This window comes from Gadus macrocephalus, chromosome 7 (assembly GCF_031168955.1).
Source record: "Gadus macrocephalus chromosome 7, ASM3116895v1".
Classification (NCBI taxonomy): Eukaryota; Metazoa; Chordata; class Actinopteri; order Gadiformes; family Gadidae; genus Gadus; species Gadus macrocephalus.
The window spans coordinates 20,370,013-20,390,163 of record NC_082388.1 but is presented as its reverse complement, the minus strand read 5'-3'; the positions used below and the strand labels follow the sequence as shown (position 1 = coordinate 20,390,163).

Here is a 20,151-nt window from a genome sequence, read left to right as displayed (position 1 = left end):
GTTACCCCCTATGTTTTAATGGATAAATATCGACAGTGTCACCCCTTATGTTTCATTTGATAAAAACGACAGTGTTAAGCCCTCATGTTTCATTTGATAAAAACGACAGTGTTACCCCTTATGTTTATTTCATGACGGCCGATAAAAAACGACAGATGTTTTTTCTATGTTGACCAATAAATTTGGTAATTTGGTAAAAACTACAGTGTTACCCCCTATGTTTTATTCGACGCATTTTGACAGTGTTACCCCTTATGTTTTTTTCATCACGACCAATAAAAAACAACAGTGTTGCCCCTTATATGTTTTTCATGACGACCAATAAAAAAACGACAGTGTTACCCCTTATGTTTTTTTCCTGACGACCAATAAAAAACCACAGTGTTACCCCTTATGTTTTTTTTCATGACGACCAATAAAAAACTACAGTGTTACCCCCTATGTTTTATTCGACGCATTTTTGACAGTGTTACCCCTTATGTTTTTTTCATGACGACCAATAAAAAACAACAGTGTTACCCCTTATATGTTTTTCATGACGACCAATAAAAAAACGACAGTGTTACCCCTTATGTTTTTTTCCTGACGACCAATAAAAAACCACAGTGTTACCCCTTATGTTTTTTTTCATGACGACCAATAAAAAACTACAGTGTTACCCCTTATGTTTTTTTTCATGACGACCAATAAAAAACGACAGTGTTACCCCTTATATTTTATTTGACAAAGACAACAGTGTTACCCCTTGTGTTTTTTTTCATGACGACCAATAAAAAACAACAGTGTAACCCCTTATGTTTTTTTTCATGACGACCAATAAAAAAACGACAGTGTTACCCCTTATATTTTATTTGACAAAGACAACAGTGTTACCCTTTATGTTTTTTTTCATGACGACCAATAAAAAAACGACAGTGTTACCCCTTATGTTTTTTTTCATGACGACCAAAGAAAAATGAGAGTATCACCCCTTATGTTTTTTTCATGACGACCAATAAAAAACAACAGTGTTACCCCTTTTTTTTTTTTTCATGACGACCAATAAAAAACTACAGTGTTACCCCTTATGTTTTTTTTTCATGACGACCAATAAAAAACGACAGTGTTACCCCTTATGTTTTTTTTCATGACGACCAATAAAAAACAACAGTGTTACCCCTTATGGTTTTTTCATGACGACCAAAGAAAAACGACAGTGTCACCCCTCATGTTTCATTTGGTAAAAACGACAGTGTTACCCCCTATGTTTTATCCGACACATTTTGACAGTGTTACCCCTTATGGGTTTTTCATGACGACAGATAAAAAACGACCGTTTACGTTTCATTTGATAAAAACAACAGTCTTACCCCTTATGTTTTTCTCCCATGATGACTGATGAAAAACGACAGTGTTAAGCCCTCATGTTTCATTTGATAAAAACGACAGTGTTACCCCTTATGTTTATTTCATGACGGCCGATAAAAAACGACAGATGTTTTTTCTATGTTGACCAATAAATTTGGTAATTTGGTAAAAACTACAGTGTTACCCCCTATGTTTTATTCAACGCATTTTGACAGTGTTACCCCTTATGTTTTTTTTCATGACGACCAAAGAAAAATGAGAGTATCACCCCTTATGTTTTTTTCATGACGACCAATAAAAAACAACAGTGTTACCCCTTTTTTTTTTTTTCATGACGACCAATAAAAAACTACAGTGTTACCCCTTATGTTTTTTTTTCATGACGACCAATAAAAAACGACAGTGTTACCCCTTATGTTTTTTTTCATGACGACCAATAAAAAACAACAGTGTTACCCCTTATGGTTTTTTCATGACGACCAAAGAAAAACGACAGTGTCACCCCTCATGTTTCATTTGGTAAAAACGACAGTGTTACCCCCTATGTTTTATCCGACACATTTTGACAGTGTTACCCCTTATGGGTTTTTCATGACGACAGATAAAAAACGACCGTTTACGTTTCATTTGATAAAAACAACAGTCTTACCCCTTATGTTTTTCTCCCATGATGACTGATGAAAAACGACAGTGTTAAGCCCTCATGTTTCATTTGATAAAAACGACAGTGTTACCCCTTATGTTTATTTCATGACGGCCGATAAAAAACGACAGATGTTTTTTCTATGTTGACCAATAAATTTGGTAATTTGGTAAAAACTACAGTGTTACCCCCTATGTTTTACTCGACGCATTTTGACAGTGTTACCCCTTATGTTTTTTTCATCACGACCAATAAAAAACAACAGTGTTACCCCTTATGTTTTTTTTCATGACGACCAATAAAAAACGACTGTGTTACCCCTTATATTTTATTTGACAAAGACAACAGTGTTACCCCTTGTGTTTTTTTTCATGACGACCAATAAAAAACAACAGTGTAACCCCTTATGTTTTTTTCCATGACGACCAATAAAAAAACGACAGTGTTACCCCTTATATTTTATTTGACAAAGACAACAGTGTTACCCCTTATGTTTTTTTTCATGACGACCAATAAAAAAACGACAGTGTTACCCCTTATGTTTTTTTCATGACGACCAATAAAAAACAACAGTGTTACCCCTTATGTTTTTTTTCATGACGACCAATAAAAAACGACAGTGTTACCCCTTATGTTTTTTTTCATGACGACCAATAAAAAACAACAGTGTTACCCCTTATGTGTTTTTTCATGACGACCAATAAAAAACAACAGTGTTACCCCTTATGGTTTTTTCATGACGACCAAAGAAAAACGACAGTGTCACCCCTCATGTTTCATTTGGTAAAAACGACAGTGTTACCCCCTATGTTTTATCCGACACATTTTGACAGTGTTACCCCTTATGGGTTTTTCATGACGACAGATAAAAAACGACCGTTTACGTTCCATTTGATAAAAACAACAGTCTTACCCCTTATGTTTTTCTCCCATGATGACTGATGAAAAACAACAGTGTTACCCCTTATATTTTATTTGACAAGGACAATTATTTATTTTTTTCAAATATGTTTTTTTTTCATGACGACCAATAAAATGCAACAGTGTCGACTGTTGTTTCCCTGTCTACGTTTATGCGGGGATCCGAACCTGAGCTGTTTAGAGTGTTAACCTCCGAACTTATCAATGCACCATCAAGACACCGAATAAAGTCACCACAATGGTTATACTTGACTTTATAATTCGCATGAAATAGAAATAAGAGACTTCCAACAGAGGACATCAACCGGACTTGAACCCCGGTCGCCAGGAGGTTAGCTCACAGCTCTCTCCACTTCCCACTGAGATTTTTTATTTAATTATGTCTGAGGTTATTTATGGCAGTGCAATAGACATGATAGCATTACGTTTAAAATTAAAGATATTGTGTTTTCCTCAGAAATTGAGCCGCGGTCACCAGTGGGTTAGGCCGAGTGCACACCACTGCACCACTGAGGCGATGAAAATACACAATAATCAATCATCAATAAAGAGGATATACATGACATAAAAATGTATGTGTGTATTTCCCTTATGTTTTTTTCATTGGTGCAGTACATTCTTGGGAAATCGTGATCTCGCAATGCAGGCTGCCTCGCAAGTAAGGTTAAGATGTCTGTCAAGGTACGAGTCTGTGTTACTGTGTGAAGTTTTTGCTTTTCGTTAGATCCAATTGTGTGTATTCATAGGTCCACCTGATCGAATTAGTAGGCTACGTTGTGTCTGCCTTTTGTGTCTTTCCCTACTTTCCGTTTGCCAGTAAAAACCTTTTTTTGTTTTAACGTTAAACATGTAGCCTATCTGAGTATAGCATTTAGGACTGAATTATGAAACCTTGCCACTTTCTCAATGGGGGCAAACTAGTAGGCCTACAGCTTTTATCTAAGCTAAAGTATTTCTATTTGTTAGTATTTCCTTCTAAACAGCATTTTCAAACTGGTTTAATTAAGATGCTTGCTTTTAAACTGCCAGGGTTAGACAAAACATAACAGCTTATTAAACAAAGATCCATTAAGAAGGTCTCGTAAAAGGAAAAACGTCTAGCAAGGAATTATAGACCAGTACAGCAAATTTGGTATTAGGTTTGCCGAAACAAATGCCGCATTTATATCTTGGGAGACCTCATTGGACAAGAGAGAGGACATATGGTGTGTTCGAGATGCCTCGTACACCATCCGCACGAGTTGCAAAGTGGGAAATCTCCCAGTTTTCTGGCGGCATTTCACAGAGGCACACCCCCTTTTGGTCGTAATATCTTGGGATTCTGAGAGTCCATCGGGTTCAGCAAGGTTAACCCTACGACTCGACAAAGATGGCTGCGCCCATAATGAGATGTATTTTATTTGTATTTGTGCCACGGTGGGCATTTTGATTTCAAGGTGCATCCAGGGGTAAATTGGAAAGAGGAAAAGACTATTAAAGGGGCTGTGAACCCGTTTTTTTGCCTTTTTAGCAGGGTAATAACGCCTACATAATTTTCAACATAATATGCCATTCATTTAATTAATTTCATTCACATTGCTTATTTACATCAAGCTCATATAAGTCAAGTATTAGCTTAAAAAAGCATCACAATGTTAGCGTGGGTCATAACCATGGGGGGAACACGTACCCCCTCCATCCTACAAAACTCGGCCCAAAACACAATTTTTACGACCTCATTGTGTTTAAATTCCAGGTGAAACAGTGGGTTAATTTCCACTTTAACAGAGGCCAATACAATTTGTATCCCTCATTGTATTACTAACACTAACCCTAACCCTTACAATGGGTATCCTGGACGAAATATGCTTTATGTATGAACATTTGTGAATTTGCTGTAAATCCTTAGTTTTGATGACGGTCCAACCTCTGTACAATTATTCTGCGGGAATACAAAGGAGAGAAAGTGACGGTGAGTGGGCCAATGGGGATAGGCCGGTAGAGTGGCTAGGCTTGAGTGCAACTCCCAGCTCTGCCCCTGCTATCTCGCACTCTCACTCTCTCTCTCACTCCCTCTCTCTCACTCTCACATACCCACACACACACACACACTGCTTAAACTCCATTGATCTAGACACCGTTACTGCGTTTGGTTCTCAGAGAGAAGGATTAGGGGGACAAGCTGAATGCCTTTCTCCAAAAGAAACTACGCTCCTTCATGCAAAGTTCACACATCAATAGCAAAACTGGGATAACTGGAGAAAGAGAGAGAGAGAGATGAAAAGACCAATCGTTGGCCTTGATTGTTAAACATTGTTATTGGTGTACACTGTGAATACAGCCCTGGTAAATTATCCTAATCCCTGTAGACAACCGCTTATGCATGGACTGCTTCCAGAAATAAGACGCTAAGCCTTGAGGAAATAAATTATAACATGGACTCTGTTGGCTGGTAGGATCCACCAGTTCAGAGCAAACCGTACAAATCAATACACTGATTCAATGGTTGTCACGGTATCCAATTTTCATTCATGGATATCATGGGAATAATTATCTCTGACATGATCATCAGACCTAAGGCAACAGTGGCACATGCTCTGGTGTTAAAGTTTTATTTTAGGGTTTGGTTTTAGGATTTGGTTTTTGGGGTTTAGTTGTAGGGTCAGATTTATTTTTTAATGGTTAGGTTTTAGGGATTGGGTTTGGTCTTAGGGTTGGGTTTTAGGTTTGGTGATTGGCTATCGGGTTTGTTTTTAGGGATACTGTTTCCAATGGGTTGGGTTTTAGATTTTGGTTATTCAGTTTTAGGGTTTGGAATAAGGGTTAGGGTTTACTATTGGGGTGAGGTTTAAGGGTTGTTTTTTTGTTATAGGGTTGGTACAGAGGTTTGTTTTCCTTTTTACCGACAAAACCCTAGAACCTAAAACCTGCTTCCCCCCCCACACTCCCCCTTCACACAGAAACTCGTGGACAGATGAAATAAATGACATTTGACATTCAAATCCAGGTAGCACGCACCAAGAATAGTTGAAAATAATGAGGGCTTTGATGGTATCTGTGTGTGTGTGTGTGTGTTTGCTCTAAACTTTTCCCTGTGTGTCTCGCAAAGTGTATATTTCTAAACTTCACCTGGGAAATATATACACAAGCACCAAAAATATCCTACAAATAATACAATTTGACCGAGCTGGGGACAGCCAAGTAGGACATCTGGGACCGCTATTTTTTATTCTCTCCATCATTTTCTATACCTCACTTTTTAGATTTTTTTAGATTTTATTCTCTCCATAATTTTTCTAGGACTCCTTCTCAGAGTTGTCTATTCTTTATTCCCTTATAATTCATAACTTCTCTCTCTTTAAAAACAAAAAAATTAGAGATTCTTTTTTTGGGGAGAAGGAGGTATCGAAAAATCTTTTTTTTCCTTTGCTGCATCATTACCATCTCCATAGAGAGGACTTGAACCCAGGTCTCCAGAGCGGAGGACCAACAGCTTTTGCTGCTGCGCCACCGATAGGATGTATGTGATATGGTGGGAGGTTATAAAGTTTGTTACAATTAGAAAAATAATTAAAAGAAGTGTAATTAAAAATACAGTTGCATATTAAAGTATACTTTACATTTGAAGGAACATATACTGTGTGTTCAGATATATATATATATATATATATATATATATATATGCCATTGATAAAGCCCAGATGGACAGTTACCATTATTCATCCAACAGAGCTGGATTCTCTTTAATACATGGACTAATAAAAAAGCTCTTATTTATTTGGAGCACATTCCACTTTAAAAATCTATTTTGGTTAGAAGGCTGTCCTTGAAATGTTTGTTCGGCTTGCAGCCAAATACAATGCTGTTATTCTATAAAGTCTTTGCTTAGCCATGTCAATACAAAACTGTCCAATACCGTAATAGATGTTTTCAAGGTCTTCAAAGCCCACATACAGCTATAGTGTTTTTAATAGAATCAAAGCCTGGATTAAATAGTTTACACTTTAAACTTAACCTGAAAAGGTAGACTAAAATAACAGATTTGTATTTGATTGCATTTCAACAATGTGTGAAGAAAGTCCTCTCAGTATCGGCTTCAGAATGAAAACATTGGCAGAGACATTTTGGTCAAGAGGCCTTCGCAAATTCATCTCCCAACAGGTGCTGTTGTCACTGAAAAGATAATTCACATGTATAGAAAGGTGTCATCACATAAGCCTGTTTTCGTGACCTCCAACCACTGCAGCTGCAAAACCACAGGAGAGTCCGACTTCTCGATGATTCACCATGACCTTTTCCCTGTGAGTAGGAGAGCGGCCTTAGCTTCGCTGATTCACACAGATGAACTTTAAATAATTAGCATAGCAGAATAGTTCGGGCTGGGGGGTGTCAAAGGTCACCCAACTAACTGGGAATTAATAAACAGGGCACACACAGCACATGGACTGCCCATAATTAATTTTGTTTCGAAATACATTTAATTATAAGGCAGTCCGCCAAGTTTAGTCAGCCCACTTTATTTAGCCATAAACTGTTAGCCAATGTCTGACCGTGTGCCATGAAACACACACACGTACGCCAACCGCACACACACACACAATAAGTATTCATAGTTTTCGATTGCCCTACATTAAATACAAAATAAATTCAATTTCCTACAATTTATTCCAATTTTCAACAGTGCCATTTTTTTTCTCCGGTTCTCACTGCAGGCCGTTCTATTCAACCTCAGCCATATTGGACCTCTCCAGCATTCCCTCCCTTTGCAATTGAGTTCAGCCGGTGATACGACAACCGTCTGGGTCTCCAGCGTCAGTCCCAGTTAGGTGGAGTGAGGGGGGGGGGGGGGGGGGGGTGCGGGTGCGTATGGAAGAGGTGGTAATAGCGACTCTGGCATCACAGGTAGGGGGGGGGGGGGGTCGAGTTGGCGCACCATCTGCCGCGGTGCCCACTAGGCTACGTGTTTGGCATGGAGAGGAAGGGAGAGGGGCGGCCAGATAATTGCTAGGTTGGTGCTCCCACTGCGCGAGGTCACAGTCATCCCCGGGTGGAGTAGGGGCGGTGGTGCGGGTGGGGGTGTTGGTGATGATGATTATTCGGGGGGTTGGAGGTTGGAATGGGGTGGGTGGGGTGGTAGGGAGGGAGAAGGAAGCAATGACCCCTATCCTGCTACAACCATCCCCATCCTGACCTCCGTCCTCCTGGGGGGTGCGGTGCACAGATCCGGCACACGTCCCCGCGGTACCAAAGTAAGACAGGAGTGTGTGTGTGTGCGTGTGCGTGTGCGTGTGCGTGTGTGTGTGTGTGTCCGTCCTGCATGAGAGCATAGAAGTATGCAGGCCGGATTGGTTTCGACACACACACACACACACACTAACATTTATCACCAACGTCACAATCATCATGGGTGGAGATGACCCCAATCACAGAGCGGGAGTGGGGGGGTAAGGAGAGAGGGAGGGGAAAAGGGAAAACTTACCAAGGCTACCTTTTATTGCTGCCCTCTATTCTCCTGGACTGATGACATGGCATTGGAGGTTGATCAACTATAATGGAGTCGGCCACGGGTGCGGATTAAAAGTACAAATCACAGTGTAAACGACTGCGCCTGCAGTGCCCTATCAACCCGGCAGCATCTGGCCCCGCTCCGGCCCCGCTCACATCCCCGTTTTACGTTCGGCTCTAAATCGGGAGAGAAACCCGGACTCGGGTAAAATGAACGCAGCTAACGCAACTCATTGTTAATGGCTTTTTTATTTTAAGGCGCTTCTGGTGCTGTGGAGGATGTTAAAGCAGAGGTTAGAGATCCTCTTAAACACATCTTCTTTAATATCCTTCTCGCACTGTTTGAGAGGTTCTGGGAGGACACTAAAGCAGATGTTAGATATCCTCCTAAACACTTGGTTGTGTGTGACTATTTGCTTCTCCTCTCTCTCAGTCAGAGGGCTAGGGTCATGGTCATCTCTGGCCACGAATCCGCCGGCCGAAGGACGCCGAGCGAGGAGATGGTCCGATACAACACGCGGCGTCTCCGGATTAGTTTGACCCAAGCGTCCAACCAACCTAGACCTCCCACACAACGCAATGTTCCCCGTCGTAATTCAAATGACACATCCACCAGCGATGGGAGACGACAAGCAGTCCACCGTGAAGCTTGCTAGTCCCACAAGGAGCTAGCTAGCTTCCTGTCTCTTAGCGTGAGCTCCATGTGCGTCCGTCCCGTCCGTCCCCTCCGTCCGTCCGTCCCCGTCCCCCCCCGCGCGCGCGCCAAATCGAGCAATGATGAGGCAACATCTGCGGCTGAAGGTCGTACATCAAGAGACACACATGAGTCATCAAAATGTCTTGCCGTCAGCGGCGGAGAGGTCACCCAGATGACCACCGCGAGGAGCCCCGCCCGGAGCAGATGACTGCGGCGTGACAGGCTCGGAATGAAAGGAAGGGGCCCCCTGACGTGGTTATAAATGCCCTATCCAACTCGCCATCCCCCTGCCTCCACCCATTCACCCCTCTTCCTCCACCCTCCATCCCCCTGCCTCCACTCATCCATTCCTGCCTCCACCCATCCAACCCTTGCTGATGAGAGGAGATGAGATCTGATGAAATATGAGCGTGCGGCAGATGGGCAGGGCTCCAGAGAGGCCTGGGCTGTCTGGCGTCGTACCCACACGTAGGCAGCTTGATTGGGGGGGGGGGAGACGGGGCCTTGGACCCTGGGCCCTCTCCACGGACAATCCGGCCGCGTGCGTTGCGTTTGAGAAAGAATGAACGGTTGTCTCAAGGCTACGGGGCAGCAAAGGCCGTTGGTGTTTTCTCCGGAGTGTTCTGGGGCACTGTGGATGTGAAAAGGCTCAACGGTGCTTTGTTTCATTAGGAGGTTGCGATTGTGTATTCTACCCCGACTTCTACACCGACGGGGGCTAACCGGCTGCGCTTGCTTCCATTGATTTCAGCTTACTCGGTCGAATGCTTATCGAAAAGCGCTGTGCTGAATAGAAATAGAAAAGACTACGGATAAGCAGAAATTAACCTTAATTTCCCACGAAAGTCAGAGTATTCCTTTAACGGTTGGCTTTACAAATCCGATAAGGAGAGATGTATATCATTTTCTGTTGGGAATGTGTCGCAGAAAATCAAGATTTACGTTTTTCCCATGGCTTGCATTAAGACCGATAATTTCCAAAACACTGGACTCGACTGCATTATTTCTAGCAGTGTTTAATTTTAGAAGCATGAAATGAAATCACCCCCTAAAACTAAACAGTTGTACACGCTTGTAGGGATGGAGAGGGCACCCTTAACCTGTATTCCGTCTGAAGCCACAGGAGTCGAAGCAGTGCCCTTGGAGCTCCAGGTTCATTCGTATTCCACCAACCTAGATAGAACGCCTTTGACTCAGTCTTCAACCCCAGTCTAAAAATGGAAAGTACTTCAGACACCGTGCCGGCGGCGCCGGGGTGGAAGCGGGGAGGCGTTTGTGACGAGACCAATGCTTTTAGAGGGGAACACCTTTTCGTTAGCGCTGAGATAATTCTGGTTACAAGATAAATCATCACCGTTAGAAGCAGCCAGCTTTAGGCTGGGTACAACCAGATAAGGTTGCCAAGGAAACCCTCCAGGCGAACCAATGAGGCACCCCTCTGTCTCTCTCTCTCCCTACCCCACCTCCCCCCCCTTTTCTCATCCTGATCTGTGCAAACAATTAATACCTTACACGGGCACACTGGGAGAGAGGAAAGAGGTGGGAGGCATTCACAAATCCCCAGCTGCTTAGTGTATCTCCCCCTGTCTCTCTCTCTCGCTCTCTCCGTCTCTCTTCTTCTGTGGACGAGGACAACGGGTGCAAAATGTGTCACAAATTGAGATAGCGCCGGAGCACACTGAGGGATGATGTATGAATCATTTTGCATTGATTCAATGAGACCAGAACAACAAAAGACCCATAAATCTAATTTCCCCCCCACACCCGTCGTACCCAGTGCACGTGCAGTAAGAGCACGGGCAGTTATGGTCTTTTAATGATGGTTTACAATGCACGGCCATAAATGTGCCATTACATCCCGGGTCCCACCCGTGATGTTCTTCGCTGGATGTTCTACGACGCAAGACCCCACCGGCGCATCTGCAGCCAACCAATCCCCCGGGAGGTAGGCTCGCCAGAGTCATTAGGATCCAGAGTGACTTCCAGCGGCCATAGATCAATGCTCTGGGGCCCTATCCGTTACCCAGTTCCAATTATAGCTGATAGCCTCCTTAGCACTGCTGCTAAGTGTTTTAGTCTTTTTTTATTGACAACCTGTCAACCGGCGTGCGTCGAGCTCGCTGTTGGCAACAGTTGAGGGCATCGAGCCGTCCTAACACACACGGACGTCGCTCTGCAAGGCTTATCAAGTGATGGAAATGTCGAGGGAGATGATCCGACATGATCTATCCTCAGGTTAAGAATTAAAAACGAACACGTATTGGTCCTTCCCGTAACACATTCTGTGTAGTTAATTAGCCAGCCAATTCCGCACGGTGTTGATTACCCGTGGCCTGCAAAGCAAATAATTACCCAGCACATTAACTAAGGGATATTGGCTGTAATTGATGGGGAGACTGAATGCGAGGTCCCTTGTGCAAAGTCCACAAATAGCCGGTGGAAATAAGGGAGCGTATGTGTGGTGTGCTACATGTGTCATGAGGGTGAAAGCACATCTGGTTGAAAGAGCTAGCATGGTCGATGCTCAGGTTAGGGGAAGAAGAAGATGGTGGCTTTGCGTCCGGGTCTGTCTGCATCATTGATTAATCGCAGTCATTAAGTGGTTGGAAAGCCAGCTCACCTGTTGTTGAGGGGGAGGTGGGTGAGATCACTGATTTAAATTAATCACAGTCATAGGAAGTGGAGGGTTGGAGGTGGAAGGAGGGGGGGCAGGCAGGGATGGGGAGAGAGAAAATCGTTTTTTTTTTTTTATGGTTAGGCTGCCTGGGTATAAAAACAAACACTACCTTTCTTTCGTTTTTGTTTGTGGAATTTTATTATTCAAAAATACAGCACAAAAAAAGATCAAACACACAAAATAAAAAAAAAGATAAGCATAACGGTTTTCACATGGGGTGCAAACCTTCATGATCTTCATACTATATTAGTACGCTCGTTTAGAAGCTACGGTTAATATCATTAGGATTCCACCAGTCTTTACCAGGTGGGAGGGAGGGAGAGGGAGGGAGGGGGGAGGGTGGGGTTGTTGTCTATTCCCCAGGGCTCTGTTCAGCTACACAAACCAAGATGCTACAGCAGTCGGCAGGTTTTACAGCCCATCTGGGGCCGCAGTGTTGTGTAGGTGGAAATAGGGTTGGTTACGTGTAGAAGAACGAGTGACGGTAAGTTAACAGGAAGGATTTCTACAGCCGTCACATTCCCGGTAAGGCAAACAACAAAACAGGGCCCCTTCCCGCTGTAGTCGGAGAGGCATCTGATTCAGGCTGACAGGACCCCCTCCCTCGCTCCCTCCCCCTCCCTTCTAATGAGGGTTGGGGTGGGCACAGCACTGCAGAGCATGGTATATACACACAAACATTGATCATGTCATTAAGACTGTTGTTTGGGATTAGATATTATGTTATTTCCATTCCGCAGAATGAAACCTAGAGCCCAGAACCAATGTAGGTCATGGGAGAAAAAAAAGCACGGATATTAATGAACTTAAAAATAGGAGGAAATATTCTTTTCTGAGGCAGGAGAGGGGGGGAATAAAAGACAATGCCCAAATAAGGCCCAGTGGACCGGAACCATGGACCAGCCGCAGCTGTGTACCGAATAAAATACACAAAAAAAAAAAATCATGGCAACGGGGGACAAGGCACAATGGATATCGAAAAATATGGAAAATGAAAAAATGGTTTATGTGTGTTTGCATGTGTGTTTAGGTTGTGGGGAGGGGGGAGATGAGGTGGACAATGTGCAGTGATTGGCCACCATTTTCTAATCTTCTGTGCAACAATACAAACCGATATGGTTTTCAAAGAGAGATTGGAACGAACAGTTCTCCCTCTCTCCCTTCTGGTGACCACGCCTGCTTCAAACACCCTGAACCGTAGTGTAAACAAACTCAAAACGCTTAACTCGTTATGCCGAGTCTACACACACAGTACACACACTTGCACAAACACACAAAAACACTGCTGGGTCTCGGTTCACCTTCTTTTGTCGGGCGTCTATTCTTTATCGTCGTCACGTGCGCTTTCGGTCGCGCTCTTTGTATTCCGCCTTACAAAGTCCAATTAGTGCGGCGGCGGCGGCGGGGGGATTTGGTATTGACCGCGGGGAGGGAAGGTTAATCAAGATATTGGCTGCCTGTAATGCAAGTGCAAAAGGGAGGATTAAGTACGTCAGGCCTTTGGGCCGGGGTCGCGGGCGCTCCAGATGATAAATTAACGCTCCTGCTAATAAGGTGTGCATCTGCGCGTCTCTGTGCGTTCGCGTCGGTTGGATGGGAGTGGAGGGAGGGGGGGGGGGGGGGGGATCTAGCTTCAGTCAAACCCGCTTAGCTGTGATTGCCTAGTGAACCTTGCGGTCTACTTTGTCCCCACTAATTTCCAACGCACTGCCCTCTCTCCCTCTTGCACCCCCATTGCGAGGAGGGGCGATGTTCTCCAATTGTTTTCAAGCTAAGCCGGTACACATGAGTCCACCAATGGCAAGCAGCGGTGAGTTGCTCCACCTCGCGAGCGCCCAATCCCCTCGGCCTCCCCCCCCCACCCTGTAGGGAACCTGAAACTGGACGATTCAAACTGCTGCTCTCTCATTCGCAGCGAGCTGACCTCCATGTCCCAGGGGCTGGTTAACAATGCAAACGCCATCTATGTAGAGAGCGAGAACGTGATCCGACTCCATGTGTGGCTGCTTGGATTCCTTCAGATAGAACCGGTTCCTTCGTTAGTAGTCTTACTGTGGCTCAAACCCCTTCATATATTTAAGCCTTCATTGTTAGGAATTGAAAAATTCAGAATGCATGGAATTGAAAAAAGATGAATTCAAATGGTTCAGAGAACATGGTTAAAATAATAACAATAAGAGAGTCCCCCCAACGGGTATTTCATCATTGTGGGCAGCAAATCAATGGTTGCTTAAATATACCTAACCCCTCCACTGTGTGCTATTGACATTCCTGCACAAAGCACACAGTTGCAATCTGCATTCCTATACCTACATACATACATGCATAGAGCTGTATACATATGCCTGGCCAAAAGAGGGGCCACGGTCACTTCTTCAACACGTCACCATAGAAAGGGCCATCTAGAATTGATAAAAAACGACAACATGCGTTCCACTATATACAATAAAATCTGAAGGGTACGTTCATCACATCTCACGCCCCTTCTATATCGTTTCATGTGAGAAAGGTCCCAGAAAGTAAAGAGTGATAAAAGCAGTATCATTTGTGTAACTTGTCGGTATAAAGTTAATGTGTTCCAAAGTGGGTCGTTGTTGTGTTTTTGGAGCTTCTGGCCGTGTTGCTTCTCCTTCACCAGAAAAACACAACGGAACCAGGCCTCCACAGAAGAAAGTCTCCCCGCGTTTGGAAATAGACAAAAAAGAGCAACAAGTCAGGCCTAGCTCGCCCGGCACTCCTTCTCCGGCTGTCCACATCGGATGGTGTCCCATTCAATCCCCTCTTCCCTCCCTCCCGCCCCTCCCCCCTCCCCCCTCCCATCCCATCCCGTCAGCACATTCTCTCCCTCTCCCGCCTCCCCCCACCACCACCCCCGAGGCAGACGGTCGAGGACTCCGGGCCTGGCTACACGATGGAGCCGTCCCTGTTCTGGGCGGGGATCATCACGGCGATGCCTCCCATGCGACTGAGGTTGGGCCCGGCCACCCTGGGCGCGGGGGCCGGGGCCGGGGCGGTGAAGATGGGCGTGGCCATGGGGGCCCGGCTGGGCGGCCTGTCGAAGTCCTCGGACGAGGGGATCTTGTCGTACTGGGGCTTGAGGGCGTATTCGTGCAGGTTGGAGGGCGTCATGGAGCCCAGCGAGGAGCGGTGGCTGCCCACGCTGGTGAAGCTGCGGGCCGTCGACACGCGGCTCTTGGGCGGCGGCACGTCCTCCCTGGGGTGGTGGGGGGGGGGGGATGGAGAGCAGGGAGGGGTGGAGGAGGGAGAGGGAAGGATGGAGGGTTAGAGAGGTGGAGGATGGCCCATAGAAGGGAGGAGGGAGAGGGGGAGAGGGGGAGAGAGGGGAGGGGTGGAGAAAGGGAGGGGTGGAGAGGTGGAAAGGGGAGAGGTGGAGATGGGGAGAGGATGGGGGGGCAGGGGAGGGGAGGCGGAGGAAAAGATAACAAGACGAAGGTCAGTCAACAAGGCCGCGTTTGTTTTCCCTTAACGCTCACTCTCACATGCTCACATGGGAATCAAGAGCGATCGATGGAACAGCGGATTGAAAAATGTGTTGCCGCGAGAGTGAATCCCAGGCGTCAACCTGATAAAAGAGAGCAGAGGACTGGTGACCCGGTCGGCATCTGCTACCAGACAAGCAGGCAGTGACTGAGACGCAGCCTGCGGGGGACCATTACAGCAGCACCCTGCACTCCCTCTGGCCGCCACATTAACAGCCAATAAGCGGCAGTGATGAGTGAGTTAAGAGCTGCACCACAACGGGCCGGAGGGGGCCGTCGGCCTCCGTTAGTTAGACAGGAGGCTCAGCGGTGGGCGCCGGTCTGTACTAAGCTGTGTGCGTGTGGTAATCCTCTTTGTGTTACAGTATGAGCGAGGGGCGTTGTGCTTTTGGTTCTGATCCAGCCCACAACAGGGCTGCCCCTGGCCCGGTGGTGGGAGGGAGAGAGATTAAGAGAAAGAGAGAGACACACAGGTGTGTATTAATAAAAAGGTCAATAATAATAATAATAATAATACATTTAATTTAGAGGCGCCTTTCAAGACACCCAAGGTCACCAATGCGAACAAGTATATTAAATGATGATGTGCAGAAATGCCTTGACTTAAGGGTCCCTCAGGCTACCGCGTGTATGCACACAATTCTTAAAATCTCTCCAATTCTAGTGTCTAGTGTGCTCTCATTTCGTCAAGCTTTCGATTCCTTTGTTTGATGTTTGACTGGTATAGACCTACGGGTACTCTATTAATTACATTGTCTTCTTCCAGCAGTGGTATAATGGCAGCTGACTGGAGAATTAGTGCAATCTACTGCTTATATCGCTGAATCAAGTCCAAATATAAGCATTACAGCATTGGATGAAAACGTGCAAACATTTTAATTTTCTTTTTGCAGATTTTCCAAAAACTGTAATACTGTGCGTTTCATTTGAATGAAAGCATTCCTCCAGACCGAGATAGAGAGTGCAAGAGACGGCGAGTAAGAGACAGATATAGAGAGACAGACGGACGGAGCTAGTGAAAGAGGTCATTTTGCAAAAGAGATGGACACGTTGCCCAGCCAGACTCAGCATGGGACGGGTGGGAGTGGGTTCACCGGTCCAGGCGGTCAGCCACAGGACGCTCGGAGCAAACAAAGCTTTCAAACTGATTACCACAGCTGTTTCTATGAGGATGGAAGGGGGGTGGGGGGAGGGAAACCGCTGATGGAGCGACAAGCCTTTTCATTGCTATTGAAGCTCTGCGAGTACGCTTGGGTGAGAGACATAGACAGAAAGAGACAGATACAGAGAGAGGGAGAGAGACAGAGAGAAATACTGGACATGTGTTGAACCCTTCCCACAGAAGGTCAAAAGGGGTAAACACAGGTGAAGCTCATAAATGAATAGTGGATTTATGACTGCCGTAAACTACGATTACTGTAATTTGGTTGATTATTATTGTCTGGCTGTTCACATCCATTTGGTGTTTTAATGTGCCCGATTGCGGACGACATTGTGATCACTGATGGCTCTGCTAAACCAACTTGCATGGGAAAGAACAACAAGGAGGGCTATCACATCCGTCGATCCGTCGGTGCCGCGGGTGTGTTGTTCTAATCTAAAGATAATGTGTTGCCTCAGTGCAGGGCTTCCGTGAATGAGGCAACTGACGCAAAACTGAGACAGTGACAAACAAGAGCCGAGGAGTCACCCTCGCCCGAGCCTCGACGTATTTTGATATTTTAGTGGCTGAATCGCCGGTGGCTCCCAGCAGTTCCTCTGTGATAGGGCCGACTCTGGATGATAACGCTCGCAGATAAGGAATGAGGTTGAAGTCGGATTCCACATGGCAAATCAGACGGCAAATCAGAATAGTGTTAATGCAGAAAAAAGAAATCTGCAGATTTTGTCTTCTGTTTAATTTCAGATCCCGTTGGAACTATTTATAAAGGGTTCCGCTTGTGTGCGTGTGCGTTTGTGCGGGGGCCTCACCTTATCTCGTTGCAGATCTCCTTCTCGTACTTCTTCTTCTGGCGTGCGCGGCAGCAGCAGACGAGGATGACTGCGAGGATGATGAGGAACAGCAGAACGCCGATGATGGCGCCTGCGATGATGCCCGCGGTGTTGGGGGCTTCAAACAAAACAGAAAAACAATGTTAGTGTTAGTGAGGATGTTTGTGGTGGGTTACAAGTTCTTTTTTTGATACATTTTTAGTGTACTGGGTTGAGTGAGTTATTTTGAAAGAAATCCTGAAAACATTTTTGCAGAGATTGTTTTTCGTTTTCATGCTCAAACATGCTCGAGGATAAAAATGATCAATAAAACCTTCACCTAGATAATACTCTACATACCTCTGAAAGGTAATCCCTGTTTTTAATGCTATGGATTTACAATCAACAACCTAACCTACCCTTGTAACCTTCATCCCTTAAAGGGCGTGTATATGACGTCACATCGTAATGACGCCCGCCATATTGGGAGAAGAAGATCACTACAGTGATCGTTATTGTGTTGGTAGCAATGTTTTTTTAGGTCAATGTTTCGTTTATAAATCGTGAGGTGATTTGTCATTACGGGGGGAGACAGAAGTGGATCATCGCCATCCTCAGCCCCTCTCTGCTCAGGGGACCGGCCAACCGAAGCGCCCGGCTGGTGGGCCACTTGGTGGGTGTTCAGTAGGGTCGGGGGGGGGAGGGGGGGGTTGTGCTCATTAAAGGGGACATATCATACCACGAGGTGCGATTGTGATTAGCCATTACAAGCCGTTTTCAAAATGTGCAGCTTCTGACATCACAGGTGGGCGTGTCCACCTTGATGTGTGCTGGATGGATCAGCCTGCCAGCCTACCCAGTGGACCGAAGCAAACGTTGCTCATCTATCCGTCACACATCAAGGTGGACACGCCCACCTGTGATGTCAGAGGCTGCACATTTTCAACACGGCTTGTAATGGTGGTACAACACGGCCCCTTTAAGGGGGGATAAGGGGGAGGTGTGGGTCCTTACGTGGGGTGACGTTGAGGTGCAGGATGCATTCCTCCGAGCCCACCAGGTTCTTGGCCCTGCAGCGGTACGTCCCCGACACGCTGGCCGACGCGTTCCTGACGTTGACGGTGCCTCCGACTGGGTCTGCGGAGAGGGATTTTTGTTATTTATTTAGCGAATGCAAATTTCTCAAGCCAAGCAGTAGGCCACTGATTGGCTTGATCTAAATTGATCTACATTTTGGAGGGTGATTAGACCTCCTTTCAGTCTTTGGAGAGAGCAGGCTTCCCTCTTTGCAGAGAGGGAGGCAGACAACTCTGGTGTGAGAGAGAGCGAGCCATGTGACTATTTACATTATATATTTAACGTGTGTGTGAAGTCAACAGATGGCTCACACCCGGCAGCCAAAGTGATGTTTACGCGGCTGGATGATTTTCCATCATATTTTTTATATTTTAAGTGTTGAAGTGATAAGAGAAAAAGTGTGTGTGTGAGTTGAAGTAATAAAAGAGAAAAGGTGTGTGTTTGTTGAAGTAATAAAAGGGAAAGATGTGTGTGTGCTGAAGTTCTAAGAGAGAAAAATGTGTTTGTGTGCGTGTGTTGAAGTAATAAGAGGGAAAAAGTGTGAGTGTGTTGAAGGGATAAGAGATGAAAAGTGTGTGTTGAAGTAATAAGAGAGAAAAGGTGTGTGTGTGCGTTACCCAGCACGGCAGAGGCGGGGAGCAGCTTGCTGTCGCTGATCTTCTCCCAGATGTACTGCAGGGGGTTGGTTCCCTGGGCGGACACGCATCTCAGCATCACGTCCTTGCCCACCTCGGTGTGGCCCTCAGCGTAGCACCGGGGCCGGGAGGGCTTCTCTGTGGACACACGGAGGGAGGGCCGGGGCGTGAGCGGGGGCAGACGACGCCAGGTTGACAACACCAGGTGGTGTCCATATTAGACAACAAGACTCACAGACACATGCCCCAAAACACACACTCACGTTGTGAGCACACATGGTTCCCCCCCCTCCCACTCACAGTCCCGGCCATCAGGATAATGACAGCAGTCATCAGGGTAATTGATACAGCTGCTGTCATTACAGGTGCTGTCACTCAGGATAATGGCAGATTGGCGGTCATGGGACGGGAGACATAGCCACACACACACACACACACACACACACACACACACACACACACACACACACACACACACACACACACACACACACACACACACACACAGGCAAAATGGGGGATGGGTTGGTGGTCAGAGTAAAACCTGTGCAAACAAACACACGGTTTCTGCTCTGGCAGGAGATGAAAAGGGAATTTGAAAAACTAACAAACATCCAGAGCCCTAAATTAAAGGCAGACTGAGCCCGGCTGAGGGGTGCAGACCTGGGCTGAGCCCAGATCTAGTAGCAGGGGTCACGGTGTGTGGGGTGGGACCGGAGGGGGGGGGTTGAAAGAGGTAGGAGACACAGGCGTGGGGGTCGGGGGTCGTAATTGATGCTGCGGTGACATTATCTAAACAAACCATACCCCGTGTTGGCGTGCGCATCACACAGCACAAAAAAAAGACAATCCATAATGCCAGCATGTCTGTGTGTGCGCACGCATGTGTGTGTTTGTGCAGGACTTTGTGTGGTGTGTACATGTCCACAGAGCGCGAGGCTATGACATCACGGTGCAGTAATGTGCACTGGATCAACAGACCCCTGGCCAAGTCTGACAGAGGCAGCCAGCCAGGACGTTGTCCGTCTGTCAGCAGTGGCGGCGTCGGTGGTGGTGGTGGTGGTGGTTGTGGGGCTGGGGGAGAGGAACTGCAGGGATTAACACCAGACAGACAGCTCCGTCCCCTCCAGTCTCTACCCCTACCCGCCCCCACAACTAATCTAATCTACACCCTGGAGCGTGGATGGAAGGGCGCGGGT

General features: G+C 46.0%; 1 protein-coding gene across 1 annotated transcript in view; it reads right to left on the bottom strand.

Annotated features, from left to right (window-relative positions):
- Window positions 1-12,809: 12,809 nt before the first annotated feature.
- Window positions 12,810-20,151, bottom strand: part of cxadr (CXADR Ig-like cell adhesion molecule) — a 31,275-nt gene continuing 23,933 nt past the window's right edge. Inside the window, exons 4-7 of the mRNA XM_060057292.1 lie at window positions 18,935-19,090; window positions 18,255-18,377; window positions 17,241-17,379; window positions 12,810-14,983 (exon numbers count right to left, since the gene is read on the bottom strand). Of these exons, the coding sequence (XP_059913275.1) occupies window positions 14,674-14,983; window positions 17,241-17,379; window positions 18,255-18,377; window positions 18,935-19,090 (728 nt within the window). The 3' untranslated portion in view covers window positions 12,810-14,673. The remainder of the gene's footprint in view (window positions 14,984-17,240; window positions 17,380-18,254; window positions 18,378-18,934; window positions 19,091-20,151) is intronic.